Here is a 13,530-nt window from a genome sequence, read left to right as displayed (position 1 = left end):
CTCTTTTATATTTATTTATATTCCTTTATATTTATATTTAGTTCTATTTATTCAATCTTTTATTAATGCATCTATTTAATAAAATGTTGTTTAAGTTTTTAGTCATTGAGAGAAAATGTCCTGTTGTTTATTCATTTGTTAGATTTTTTTTATTTTAATGCTTTATTTTCCAGGTCTCGCGCTGGACTTTGTCCTAAAAAACGGCTTCACTGAGGCGTCCGGAGCCAGGAATGGTTTTCCCAAAGTTCTACTGGTGGTGACTGACGGGCGCTCTGAGGATTCCGTGCAGATCCCGGCGCGACAGCTCCGTAACCGAGGAGTGGAGATCTTTGTCGTGGGTACGAAGAAGCTTTACTTCAGCCTTTAGCGCCCATTGGTGGGGGGCGGAGACTCTATTTCCTCTGTAGAGGTGTAAACAGAGGCTGTGAGCACATTCACAGTGCTTTAAAATATAACTATTACTGATAAAACAATTTTATTGGACAGTAAAGGTGATCAAATGTCAGTTTTAGGCGTTTGCAGGTTCTCCAAAGGGTTAAAGAACAGCATGGGTTGGATTTTTTTGCAGTGAAAACAAATATTTATCTTTGATCATGTCGATTTTTTTTGTTGATCTCAGCAAATCAAACAAATTTCAGCTTATGTTGTTTTATGTGGAAAAAATACAGTGTTTAGCTATTAATGATGTATTTCACAACAAAACAGTAAGTTTCTCTCATAGCAGGTTTGGGGTCAATTACATTTTTCAACTACAACTACGTCTTCAATTATCCATTGTGGTATGATTGCGGTGATCTGCATTATTTCCCAATTACAATTAAAATGAAAGCTGCAAGCAGTGTTGAACCACACGCATGTGGGGAAGTGGTGCACGTTGAAGTGTGACAGAAATGTTAGTGTTGAGATGTAGCGGACAATTTTCCAGGATTATATCACAAACTTTCCTGCAATGTTCTGTTCAAATATAATGTCTATGATTTTCTTGTACCAATAGGTGGCGCTATGACTATGAATGATGGTTGTGTTAAACCTTAACTCATTTCTTTGGCTAACTCTTAATAACTACCATAATCTCCCCCTATGCTGTGAAAAACTCCTGTTGTGTTAGAAAGAAATAACAGAACTTACCCAGATCAGGGAAATCTCAGTGTACTGAAGTAATTGTTCTTCAGTACACTGAAGAATTCTACAGAATTTTATAGATGTGACGTCATCATCAGTCCCAGCTGGGAGCAAATAAATTTTTCAGGGGGCGCTATTGAGTCATTTTGCCATTCACGTGTCCAATTCCCCCAAAATATCAAATTCTTCATCAGTCGTAATATGCGTACACATTTTCAAGCATTTTTTAATGTGTTTAGACACTCAAAAATGCGATAATTTCCTCTATAAGAAAAATATGAATAAAAACAAGGTGCATTACAATAGAGTCCAATGCACCGTTGTGCTCAGGCCCTAATTATAATTATTAGTCAATTACAATTATGTTCTCAATTGCTAAAGTTAAATTACAATTATTCACAATTTCTGAGCCTTTTATAAATAATTCCATAAAACTTGTTAGCTTTCTGTTAGCATGAATGTAATTTAATGTCTTTAATCAGCTGTAAATTAAATTAACTAATAAATATTATCAATCATCTAATTAGTTTCTCATCTTTAGGTTTCCTAATCAATGAATGTATTGGTATTAATATTTTTGGTGTGGGCGTCTGAGCCTTTTTTGTGTCCGTGTACCCACAGATTTAAATATTTTTAAAATGGTTTGTGTTTAATCAGAATCAGAATCAGAATCAGAATCATCTTTATTGGCCAAGTGTATGTTGTACACACGAGGAATTTGACTCGGTCAACTGTGCTCTCTCCAATAGTGAAAACATTCAATAATAAACAATCAACTAGAAGAGATGATAATAAGTATAAACATAAGTATAAATATAAACAGTAGTTAGACTAGAATGTGCAAATAACAAGATGATAATAATAATAACAATAATAATAATAATAATAGTATAAAAAAATAAATAAATACAAAATAAAAATTAAAAAAAATAAGATAAAAAGAAGGAAAAAATAGAAAAGAAAGATAATAATAAAATATAATAATAATAAAAGGAAAATAGTGCAGTAGAGCATTGATAAGTAGTGCAGGAGAACATTTAAATTAAAGGTATGTACATGAACATTAAATTGTAATTGACAGTTTTTATATCATTTCCATGCTAATTACAAAGTCAATTATTTGAAATCAATTACAATTACAACAGATTTTTAAAATTACATTAACAATTAAAATGATGTTATAATTGAAATGATCAATTACACAATTACAATCATAAATGACCCTAACCCTGCCTCATGGTATCGTCTGTTTTCACTGTTTGTCTGTTTCTCGATGCGTTTACTACTTCCACGCTTCAATCTGTTTGAGTTTTTGTTGCGTTTTACATCAAAAGTGTTGAACATCTGCGTTCAGCCCAACCTGGCAACGCAGCTTCTTCAGCGTCTCAGTCTTTTCTGTTGAGGTGAAGAAAAGCAGGGAGAAGTTTTCTCACGGTGAACAGTAGAAAGTAGATCTCTGTCCACGTTACAGGTGAAGCTCTTCTCTCCCTTTAATGATGGTGTTTTCTGTGAAAAAGCGAAGTGGGCGTGGATTGTAGGGGGTGTCCGCCACATTTCTCAGTGAGTGCGCAAACGAGTGATAACAGGTTCTCTGCGTGCTTCTGCAGTCGGCGGCGCTGGCTTCACTCAAACTTTCCACTCAGGGAAACATGATCGGGCTGTTGCCATGGTGCCACTTTGATCTGAATCACAGTTTAGCATCAAACAATGCTCCCCTCCTCGTATTTCTGTTTAAAATCTACATGTGGAGTCTCTATTTGCAGATTCTCAACAAATGTGGATGTTTTTTTTCTCAAATGTCTTTAGTAAAACTCAGATCAGAAATAGTGAAGTGACCACCAACATGTCGTCTGCATAGAAAAGTAGACGCTACTAAACCGTCCTCTACACCAAACTTGTCATACTTTACCTTATTTATTGCATTTTCTTGCCTAATTTTGCTCCTTTTAATGTATTGTTGTTACATTACTGTCATTTCTGACACTTTTACATCACATTTTAATAACTTTTCTACACATTTTTTCCACTTTCCAGACATGTTCATCACTTATAAACCCTTTCCACCACTTTTACACCTAATGTCACATATATTGACCCATTATTGTCACTTTTAGCCTCTTTTCACCGTATTTCATGATTATTTTTGCCAATTTAACAACATTCACCATTTTTCATGTCCATTATTTGCCAGTTTAAACTAATTGCTCCAATATTGACACTTTGAACCATTTTTACCACTTTTTCTGTTTGTTTTTGTCCATTTTAATTTGCAACTTTTACCCAGTTTCTGTTATTTTTAAAATCGCATTTCACCACCTTTTTCACCATTTTTGGTCACTTTGATCCATTTTATTTGTGATTAAAACAAGGATTTTCATCTTTAAGATGACTATATACTATGGAGTAAATAACACTAAGCGGTGGACATTATTCAGATACCGAACAGGTTGCTGCTTTAAATGTCTTCTTCCTTCTTTGGTTTTACTGTAGGTGTCCATGAAGCTGATGAAGAGGAGATGAAACTCATGGCCTCCACCCCACACAGGAACCACATCTTCACCGTGGCCTCCTTTGATTCCATCAGGAACGTTCAGAAAGCACTCATCACTCAGGTGTGTGCCGGCGTGGACGACCAGCTCAACTCACTGGTCAGCGGAGAAGAAGGTGAGACTTCCTTTAAAGAAGCAGAAACTAAAGCCCCGACGGACGACTCAAACACTGAGGTTTCCCTCCTGCAGCTGTGGAACCCGCCTCCGATCTCCAAGTCCTGGAGGTGGCTTCGAAGTCCATGAGGTTGACGTGGGGTTCGTCCATCGGAGACGTCTCCGGGTACAAGGTCCAGCTGGTTCCCATGATAGCCGGCAGCAAGCGCCATGACCTTTACGTGGGACCGGAGCAGAAATCTGTGGTGGTTCGAGATCTTTCTCCGGACACAGAGTATGAGATCAGCCTGTTCGCCCTGAACGGCCTCACGCCTAGCGAGCCCCTCTCCACCCTGCAGAAGACTCTGCCCGTCAAGGTGTCAGTGGGTGAGTACCTGTACCCTCTGACCTAAATCTTCTTTAAGAATGGTTTTGTCTGGATTTATTTAAGTCCCTTCTTCTTCCCGTCCCTCCTAGAGTGTTCCCTCGGCGTCGATGTTCAGGCCGACGTCGTCCTCTTGGTCGACGGCTCCTACAGCATTGGTCTGGCCAACTTCGCCAAAGTCCGAGCATTCCTGGAGGTTCTGGTGAACACGTTTGACATCGGGCGAGACAAGGTCCAGATCAGCTTAGTCCAGTACAGCCGGGAACCTTACACCGAGTTCTACCTGAACACGCACCACGACCTGAGCGCCGTGGTCAAGGCCGTGAGGACGTTCCCGTACCGCGGTGGCTCCACCAACACTGGCAAGGCCATGACCTACGTCAGGGAGAAGGTTTTCCTGAGCAGCAGAGGAGCACGCGCCAACGTGCCCCGCGTCACCATCCTCCTCACTGACGGGAAGTCGTCTGACGCCTTCCAGGATCCGGCCACCAGGCTGAGGAACTCCGATGTAGAGATCTTTGCCGTTGGTGTTAAAGACGCGGTGCGAGCTGAGCTAGAGGCCATCGCCAATGCTCCGTCGGACACTCACGTGTACAAGGTTGAAGACTTTGATTCCTTCCAGAGGATCTCCAGAGAACTGACGCAGTCCGTGTGTCTGAGGATCGAGCAGGAGCTTCAGAACATTGCCCAAGGACGTGAGTGGAAACATCTACGCAGACGATACTGTGCTCTATTCTTCTTCTCAGCTTCTGCTTTCTGGTTTTCTGGGTGAAAGATTTACAACCCGAAACATTCTGATGTAATTTTTTCCTCTTCATTCTCACTCCAGGCTAATGTGGCTCAATGAACAGTCTATGTTCATAGCTCTATGCTGATCACATTACAGGGAGCTGAGACATATGCTAAGTAGTTTACTGAAGGCCCAAACATGTTCCAGACCCGAACACACACTGACTTTGTGACTATTTAGAGGAGCTGACATGTCCACCAGATAGGATGTATAGCAGATCTATTTCTATATTCTGAGAGAGTAGGTGGAGCTTATTACTATACCATGTTTACCTTTCTATGTGATGGAGTTCCAGATATGTTGGAAGATGAAAATGGAAGAATAATAACACATACCCTGCCTCACTAAATTGTCCATATGTCAAAAAGTATTGATCCAATCAAACTAAACATTAGTGTAACTACTGAATAATCACAGAACAATCGCTTAAAAATTCAGAATTCTTTTTAAACCTAAGTGCGTGGGATATTTGTGAAATGACCCTATTGTGATTAAATACTTGTTAGCTCAGATTGGTGTAGCTTCACATTCATGAGATGATTGTGTGTGTGCTCCTTATTACTTTGACAGTACTTTTTCCAAGTGTCTCCTTTTCAGCCAAATCCAGCTTTTTAGCTTTATAAGCAGCAATGTGTGAACCACATGTTGGTCTACCTGTTTGATCTTTAGAGGCCAGGGAGGCTTTATTCTGTGCACGGAAACAAGCAGAAGGAGGTCAGACGCTGACTTTGTTTAAACCAAGAGCCAGATCACAGCGTGACTCAGTGTTCACGTAAACAAAGCAGACGTCTGATTACGCCTTCGCTGAGACTTCACTGATCAGGAGAGTCAACATGTTTGGACCCAAACAGTTTATAAAGAATCCTCCACTGTTTTTAAACCTTTGAAATGTTCTTATTAGTAGATCTATGTCTAATAACACACTTTATTATGCACAATATTCATTTAAATTCCTTTTAAAAATGGGGCTACTTTACAGTTTTAGAAATTTCTTGAAATCATGTGATTGATGATGTTTTCTATTGGAGTGAAACATTCAGCCTGATTTTTAGATCATTTAGTATTTTTTAGATCATTTTGCAGCTTTTTCAATCAAAATAACTTGTTTGGTTGCTATAAGAAAACAGGAAAAGTTAAAGATGTGGATGTAAACCTCTTGTTTACAGAAAGAGGATAAAAACAGTTTTGACCACAGGGGGCGACAGTTTCAACTCTGAGGTTTGGTAGTAGACATTGAAGCAGAGAAGAAGAGCTCTTCTAAGGGACCTTTACTCTCCTTTAAACAGTGCGCTGACACGCTCTGGTGGCTGAAGTTTGAGAGTAAATCATGGATTGTTAAAGGACTTCCAACCAAAAGGACTTCTATCCACAGACTTCACGTGTCTTCAAATGTCTGTGATTTACTCTCTAACTTCATCCACCAGAGCGTGTCAGCGCAATGTTTAAGGGAGCGTCAAGGTCCCTTTGGAGAGCTCTTCTTCTCTGCTTTGTCTACTACCAAACCTCAGAGTTGGAACTGTCATCCCCTGTGTGGTCAGTATTCCAACAGAAATAAAAACAATGGGATGTTTACAGGCAGTGGGGCCGTGTGACATCATCAAACACATGATTTCAAGATGGAGAAACACAGGCTCTAAAACTGTAAAGTAGTTCCATTTGTAAGTTAATAAAATGAATATGGTGCATAATAATGTGTTTTGTTAGACATAGATCTACTAATAAGGACATTTAAAAAGTTGAAAAATATTAAAGGATCCCTTTAAGAATAACTAAACCTCTGGTTTTGACTGACCTGCCACGAGGGGAGGAAAGTGTGAAAATAATTAATTATCTCAAACCGTTAAATGTTAATGTATCATTACTCAAACTCATACCTCTTGGGTCCTGACCCACGGGTTGAGAAACTGTGTTGTAAAGTCTGCTGGTGTTGTTTCAGAGCTGGCCAAACCCAAAGCCCTGACGTTCTCTGAGGTGGGCGCCCACAGTTTCAGGGCGTCCTGGGACATTGACACCGACAACGTTCAGTCGTACCTGGTTCAGTTCAGGCCAGAGGATGACCAGGACGGTCACTTTGTGTCCATGTCCGTCCCCGGGGACACCCGGACCGCCGTCCTCCCACAACTCACCCCCGACACCCGCTACCAGGTCAAGGTGTTCGCCCAGTACCAGAGGGGAGACAGCACGCCCGTCACCAGCTCCGAGAAAACCTTGCAAGGTGCGGCACGTATGAAGTGGGCTTTAAAGAAACAGGTGCTAACTTTTAGCGGTTATCGTCAACGAATCTGTGCTGGTTTTTCAGAACAAGGCCCCGTCCGAAACCTGCGAGTTTCCGAAGAAACAACAGACAGTTTCCGGGTTTCGTGGCAGGCGGCTCCAGGTGCTGTCGCCCGCTACCGGCTGAGCTACGCCCCCGTTGGGGAGCTGGACCGCAGGTTGGATACCAGCACGAATGGCTCAGAACTGACACTAGTCCTGCAGAACCTCCAGCCTCGGACCACCTACAGGGTCTCCGTCACCCCGGAGTATCAGAGCGGAGCAGGAAGCACGCTGCAGACTGACGGCACCACCAAAGAAGGTCAGTCGCTTAAAAAGTGGCTTCAGCTGAAAGCTTTTATTTAGAAAACAACAGCTAAAAAACATTTCATTTAGTGTTTTTCATTTTTCTTTTTCTTAGAATAAATATATATATATGTATATATATATATATACATATATACATATATTATTACCTTTACCAAACAAAAAAGACTAAACAGGAAAGATAAAGCCTTTACTCTCCCTTATACAGTGTGCTGACAAACTCTGGTGGCTGGAGTTAGCAAGTCAATCACGAACTGGTGAAGGACTCCCACCCAAAGGGACTTTGGTTTGTGTGTCTTCAACAGTTCGGGATTTACTCTCTAACTTCAGTCACCAGAGCGTGTCAGCGCACTGTTGAGAGTAAAGGTCCCTTAAGAGAGCTCTTCTGCTCTGCTTCATTGTCTACTACCAAATCTCAGAGTTGGAACTGTCGCCTCCTGCGGTCAAAACTGTTTTCATCCTCTTTCTGTAAACAAGAGGTTTACATCCACATCTTTAACTTTTCCTGTTTTTTTTAGATCAACCAAAATCAGCACAAGTTATTTTGACTGAAAAATCTTCTAAATGATCTAAAAATCTACTAAATGATCTAAAAATCTTCTAAATGATCTAAAAATCAGGCTGAATGTTTCACTCCAATAGAAAACAATGGATGTTTACAGGCAGTGGGGCCGTGTGACATCATCAATCACATGATTTCAAGATGGAGGAACACAGGCTCTAAAACTGTAAAGTCGTCTTATTTTTAATAAATATGGTACATAATAATGTGTTTTGTTAGACAGAGATCTACTAATAAGAACATTTAGAAGATTTTAGGCCAGATTTGTAAAAACAGTGGAGGATCCTTTAAAAACGGAGGCATTCTTTGTTTGCTATCCCCTCAGTACGGCCTTACAGGGAAAGGAATGAGAGGCGAGGATGGGAGGTGATAAACGAGGAGGTGGGACAGTAAAGTGGACAGGCTGTTATAAACTAGCCCTTTAGTTTTACTACTTTCAGCTGGAACTAAACAAACCACAGCTGTGTCCTTTGAGGCGACAGCATCAATCCCAGAATGCACCTCTCTGACACTCAGCTGCTTCCCATATGAGTCCCTAGTACTATGGAGGCCTTTATTATTGATTCAAATAAAATACTTTTCAATAAAAAGCAAAACATTTTCAAATAAAAAAAAACACATTTTCAATCAAAGAAAAAAAATCTTCAAATGGAAAAAACAAATTTAATTGAATTTGAACACTTTTTTGATTGAAAATATTTATTTTTTATTGAAGTAAACTTTTTTTTGATTGAAAAGGTTTTGTTGATGCTACACAGCTGTCGGACCCTCAGAACCAGTGTTACTGTGGTGTTATGAAACAGGTGGTCCTAATGTTGTGTTGGATCATGTTGTGAGTTTAATTATGTTTGACCATCTGCGGCGTGAAACAACGTGTGTCAGCATGTTTTACTGTCGCCAGCATAAATCTCAGCCCGCGTGCAGATGGTCGGCGCTGACTCCGCCCACTTTTATCAGATAATTTACGTCTCGGTGACGGCTGCAGATGCTGCAGCAGTAAAACCAGCCGCTGAGCACAGAGTGAGTTAGTGTGTATGTCTATGATTGGTCAGGAACCTGATGTGGGCGTGGCTTGTGTTGTTACTGACACACTGTGTGCGTGTGCAGCAAACAAACGACATCACTGGAAAGTGGTTTGGATGTCAACTGGTGATCATGTGACTGCTTCCCGACACACTGCTTTCACACTTGTGGTTGTTACTCTTTGTCTGGTCATCGTGTAAATATGTGACGACTTGTTTCTGACGCAATGAGCAACTCATAGCAGTTGGTGATAAAAATGTCCCTAACGATAAAATGTCATTTACAATAATAATGTTCTTAACGATAAAAATGTTTTTACGATAAAAATGTCGTCAATGATACCCAAATAGCACACACACATCTCGATGAATGAAGTTACATCGGCGAGACGTATCATGGAGAGCGTTTGCTCATTGGGAAGACGTCGCAGAGACATCGGCGTTTGGCCAATGTTTGGATGATGTCTTAAAGCGTGAACTCTCTATAACTTATTCACCTTTATTTAAGCTCGAATCATTCAATTAGTATAAATATTTCCATATCCATAGTCGAGTATTTACTTAAATCTGATAGGAATATGACAATATCACAACAACAACAACAAATATATATATATAAAACAGCTTCATGGAAGTGACATGTTACAGTTCTACACTTTTATAAGTGGTGTCACTGATTTGGGGGGAAAAACACACAAAATGAGGCATTAGAAGTAAAATACCGACACACGATCTGAGGCCGACATCGGTGAGACATACTGTATGTGTGCTATCTGGGTAACTTCTGCAAATGAAGTGTTTTTTTGTGTGTAGAGACTGAGCAAACAGTCCAGATTAATGTAAACAACACTGAGTGACAGCATGAAAGAGTCACTACTTATAACGATGACCAGTTTAAGTGAAACACTAAGACATAAAGTGCTTTTTCTCCCTCTGTTCTCTAAGATAAGTACTTTGTTCTGTTTCTTTTCACCTGGAGAACAAGAGTAAACTTTTCCCTTTTATATGTATTTTATATTATAAGTGTGTAGAAATGTTTTCCACGCTTCGGTACATGGTGGTGTCTCGTCTCGTTGGACGTCGATGATGACGGAATCTTCACATTAAACGCTGACAGATCTCTGTTTTTGTTTTCTGTGTGAAATCTCACCGTGAGCTTTGCCAGAGGTCTCTGCTTTCCTCTGATGACGAAGCACGTTTAGGGATAAAATGGAAAAGTTTCTTTGGTGCCAACACATTTCTGTCATCCATCTTTCTGTCGTCCATCTTTCTGTCATCCATCCAGCCAAATGCATCCTGAGGACGGGGACGTTCATATAAACGTCTGTAAATCACTTTCATTTTCCTGTTCCAGGATTGTGGAGCAACTTTTAGATTTTTACAAAGTGACATTTACCACACATTTCTCCCATAGTGCAGAGGTTCTCAACCTTGGGGTCAGGACCCCATTTGGGGTCGTGAGACACTGGGAGGGGGTCTCCAGATGCTTTAAAAAAACTAGAAATATTTTTCTTTTTCTCCAACTCAACCAAACTCACCATATTTTAACCTATTTTCATCACTTTTTCTTGCCATATTTTTGCTCCTTTTATTGTATTTTTGCTACATTTCTCCCATTTCTGACACTTCTACATCACATTTTAATGACTTTTCTACACTTTTTTTTCTTTTCCAGACATGTTCATCACTTATAAACCCTTTCTACCACTTTTACACCTAATGTCACATATGTTGACCTATTATTGTCACTTTTAACCTCTTTTCACCAGATTTCATGATTATTTTTGACTATTTAACGACATTCACTATTTGTCATGCGCATTATTTACCAGTTTAAACTAATTGTTCCGACTTTTTAAATTACATTACCCATTTCTGCAACTTGAAATCCAATATTGACACTTTGAACCATTTTTTACCACCTATTCTGCCTGTTTTTGTTCACTCTAATTTGAAAATTTTAACCAGATTCTGTGGTTTTTAAAATCACATTTCACCAAATTTCCCACCATTTTTGGTCACTTTTAACCCATTTTTAATTCTGATTAAAACAAGGATTTCCATCTTTAGGATGACTATATGTTTTGGCACAAATAATAGTAAACAGTGGATATTATTCAGATCAATAAATAAATGTGTTTATCACAGACAGAATTAATTAATAGTATGAAAAAATAGATATAAAGAATGAAATAAATGAAACACAATCCAAATCAATAGGACAGATTGTTGCTGGACAGATTCCAGGATAATGATGTCATAATGTGATCAGTTTACAGCGTTTTGGCATTTGTTGTTTCATTTTCCTTCCAAACATGACGTTGATCCAGGTGACGAATAATTAGTCTTCATTAAACTTTTTTGTTTTTTCCATTTTTCATTTCATTACAATATAATTACCATTACCACATAAAAACAAAGAATAAACAGACACACAAAAAACCATATGGCCAGCGACGTATCAACATTTTATGTATAAATCTTTATTTATTCGAAATCATTGATTTTTAATCTAAAAAAGTGCATTATGGTTCTTTGAGAGTTTTATTTTTATTTAATTTGTTACACCCTTAAAGTTTTTATTTCGAAGAGGGCTTTTATTTTGAAAACCGTGGCTAAAAAAAACATGTTATTCATTTTATTAGAATATTATTACCATTTTATTTTGTATTTTGTTGAACTTAAAATGTTAAAATATTTGACTAATATTCTGCTTTTAGTTTTTTAATATTACTTTAACCCGGAGGACAGATCACAATGTTCTCTTTTATTTTGAAATCAATAATTTTTAATCTGAAATTTTTAGTTTTGCATTTGTTGTGCTTCATATTTCTTCCAAACGACATCATTTTTATTGGGTCGTTCCAGTTGACGAAGAAATACATTTTTAAGAAACTTGTATTCCTTGCGAAATAAAAGGTATTTATTAATTGTTTGTTTCATACGTCCTTTATGAGGTCCTCACCTGCATCGTCTTTGATTTCTTCCAGAGGTCGGACCTCCTCGGGATCTCGTCACCAGTGATGTGAGCGATCGCAGTTTTTCTGTGTCCTGGACGGCGGCGCCCGGCAACGTTAAAATGTACCGCGTCCGATGGAAGTCGCAGTTTTCCGACGAGCTCGGAGAGAAGTTGGTGCCCGGACGCTTTACGAACACGGTGTTGGACAACCTGCGACCAGAGACGCTCTACCAGGTGTCGGTGACGTCGGCGTACGAACACACAGTCAGCGAGCCAATCACAGGACAGGAAACCACTGACGGTAAGAAACGCACAGACGGACAGTTGAGAAAAGACACCGTCGCGGTACCGGAAAAATGTCCTTACAAAATAAAAATGTTCATCACAATAAAAAGATAATTTACAATAAAAAAAAGTCCTTTATGATAAAAGTTCATTAGAACAACAATGTCCTTTTGCTATGAAGAAGTTTTTTTTTTTTTTTTTACAAAAGTGTTTATTTATATTTCAACCTTTACAAATCATCATCACTCATGTCACAACATTTATAAAGTACCATTTTAACAAATAAACAAAACAACAAACTCTTCGGCAGACGGTCATTTAAGCAATAGCAAAATATGTGGCAACATAAAAACCTTATAATAATCATAATTGTAATGATGAAGTATGATCAACGCACTTATACAAGAATCAAGCATTGGTTTGGTAGATCCAACACATTTATGTCAGTACAAAATAGGTACGAGCCAAGTTCCACCTTTCCTTGAATAAGTCCATCGTCAAATGGACTTATTTTGCTGTTATTTTTTCCATTGTGTACACTTTTATGAGTCTCACTTCCATTGACCTGCTGTAGGGGGCAATGGTTTCAACTAAGACACTGTAATCATCTTCTTAGCCACCAACACCAGTATTCTAAATAAGTTTGGTTTATTTAACTAACACTCAAATGACAACTTTCAATGTAAGTGTGCAAAATTTAAAATTTCAACCCTAATTTTCTCCCAGAATTTTTTTAATTTAGGACAATCCCAAAAAATGTGTGTGTGGTCTCCAACCTCACCACAAGAAGTTTTTTACGATAAAAAAGTCCTTTACAATAAAAGATACACGATTTGTCAATTCTGTCATTTGTGTTTGTTTATAGTTATTACGCTTTTCTGATAATGATCAACACGTTTAATAAAGAAAAGAAACAGTGGTGTGACGAAGCAGGTTTGGTTAAAGTGCGCGGCTACGGGGGAAGCTTGTCGGGTCTTGTGAGGTCAGACTTCAACTCGTGAACTTTACAAACAAACACATTCCTTCAATGTTCTGCGAGCGTTTGGCGAAGAACGCGCCGTGATTAGAGCTCCAGAGGAACAGCGTGAGCCGGCGTTTTGGTTCCCAGTGAGGGGACGTGGTCCAGATTCTTACAGTGGAACACCCGTGTGCTGACAGCAGGAAGTGTCACGCTCTGTGTTTA

General features: G+C 39.0%; 1 protein-coding gene across 5 annotated transcripts in view; it reads left to right on the top strand.

Annotated features, from left to right (window-relative positions):
• The window catches only part of col12a1b (collagen, type XII, alpha 1b), a 66,482-nt gene that overhangs the window by 13,298 nt on the left and 39,654 nt on the right, over positions 1 to 13,530 (top strand). For all 5 annotated transcript variants that reach the window (XM_028440516.1, XM_028440519.1, XM_028440518.1 and 2 more), the window contains 7 exons: positions 174 to 338; positions 3,613 to 3,786; positions 3,861 to 4,151; positions 4,242 to 4,844; positions 6,876 to 7,154; positions 7,239 to 7,514; positions 12,094 to 12,363. In XM_028440516.1, coding sequence (XP_028296317.1) covers positions 174 to 338; positions 3,613 to 3,786; positions 3,861 to 4,151; positions 4,242 to 4,844; positions 6,876 to 7,154; positions 7,239 to 7,514; positions 12,094 to 12,363 — 2,058 coding nt within the window. The remainder of the gene's footprint in view (positions 1 to 173; positions 339 to 3,612; positions 3,787 to 3,860; positions 4,152 to 4,241; positions 4,845 to 6,875; positions 7,155 to 7,238; positions 7,515 to 12,093; positions 12,364 to 13,530) is intronic.

This window comes from Gouania willdenowi (assembly GCF_900634775.1).
Source record: "Gouania willdenowi chromosome 24 unlocalized genomic scaffold, fGouWil2.1 scaffold_320_arrow_ctg1, whole genome shotgun sequence".
Classification (NCBI taxonomy): Eukaryota; Metazoa; Chordata; class Actinopteri; order Blenniiformes; family Gobiesocidae; genus Gouania; species Gouania willdenowi.
This window is presented reverse-complemented; position numbering and strand designations above follow the sequence as displayed.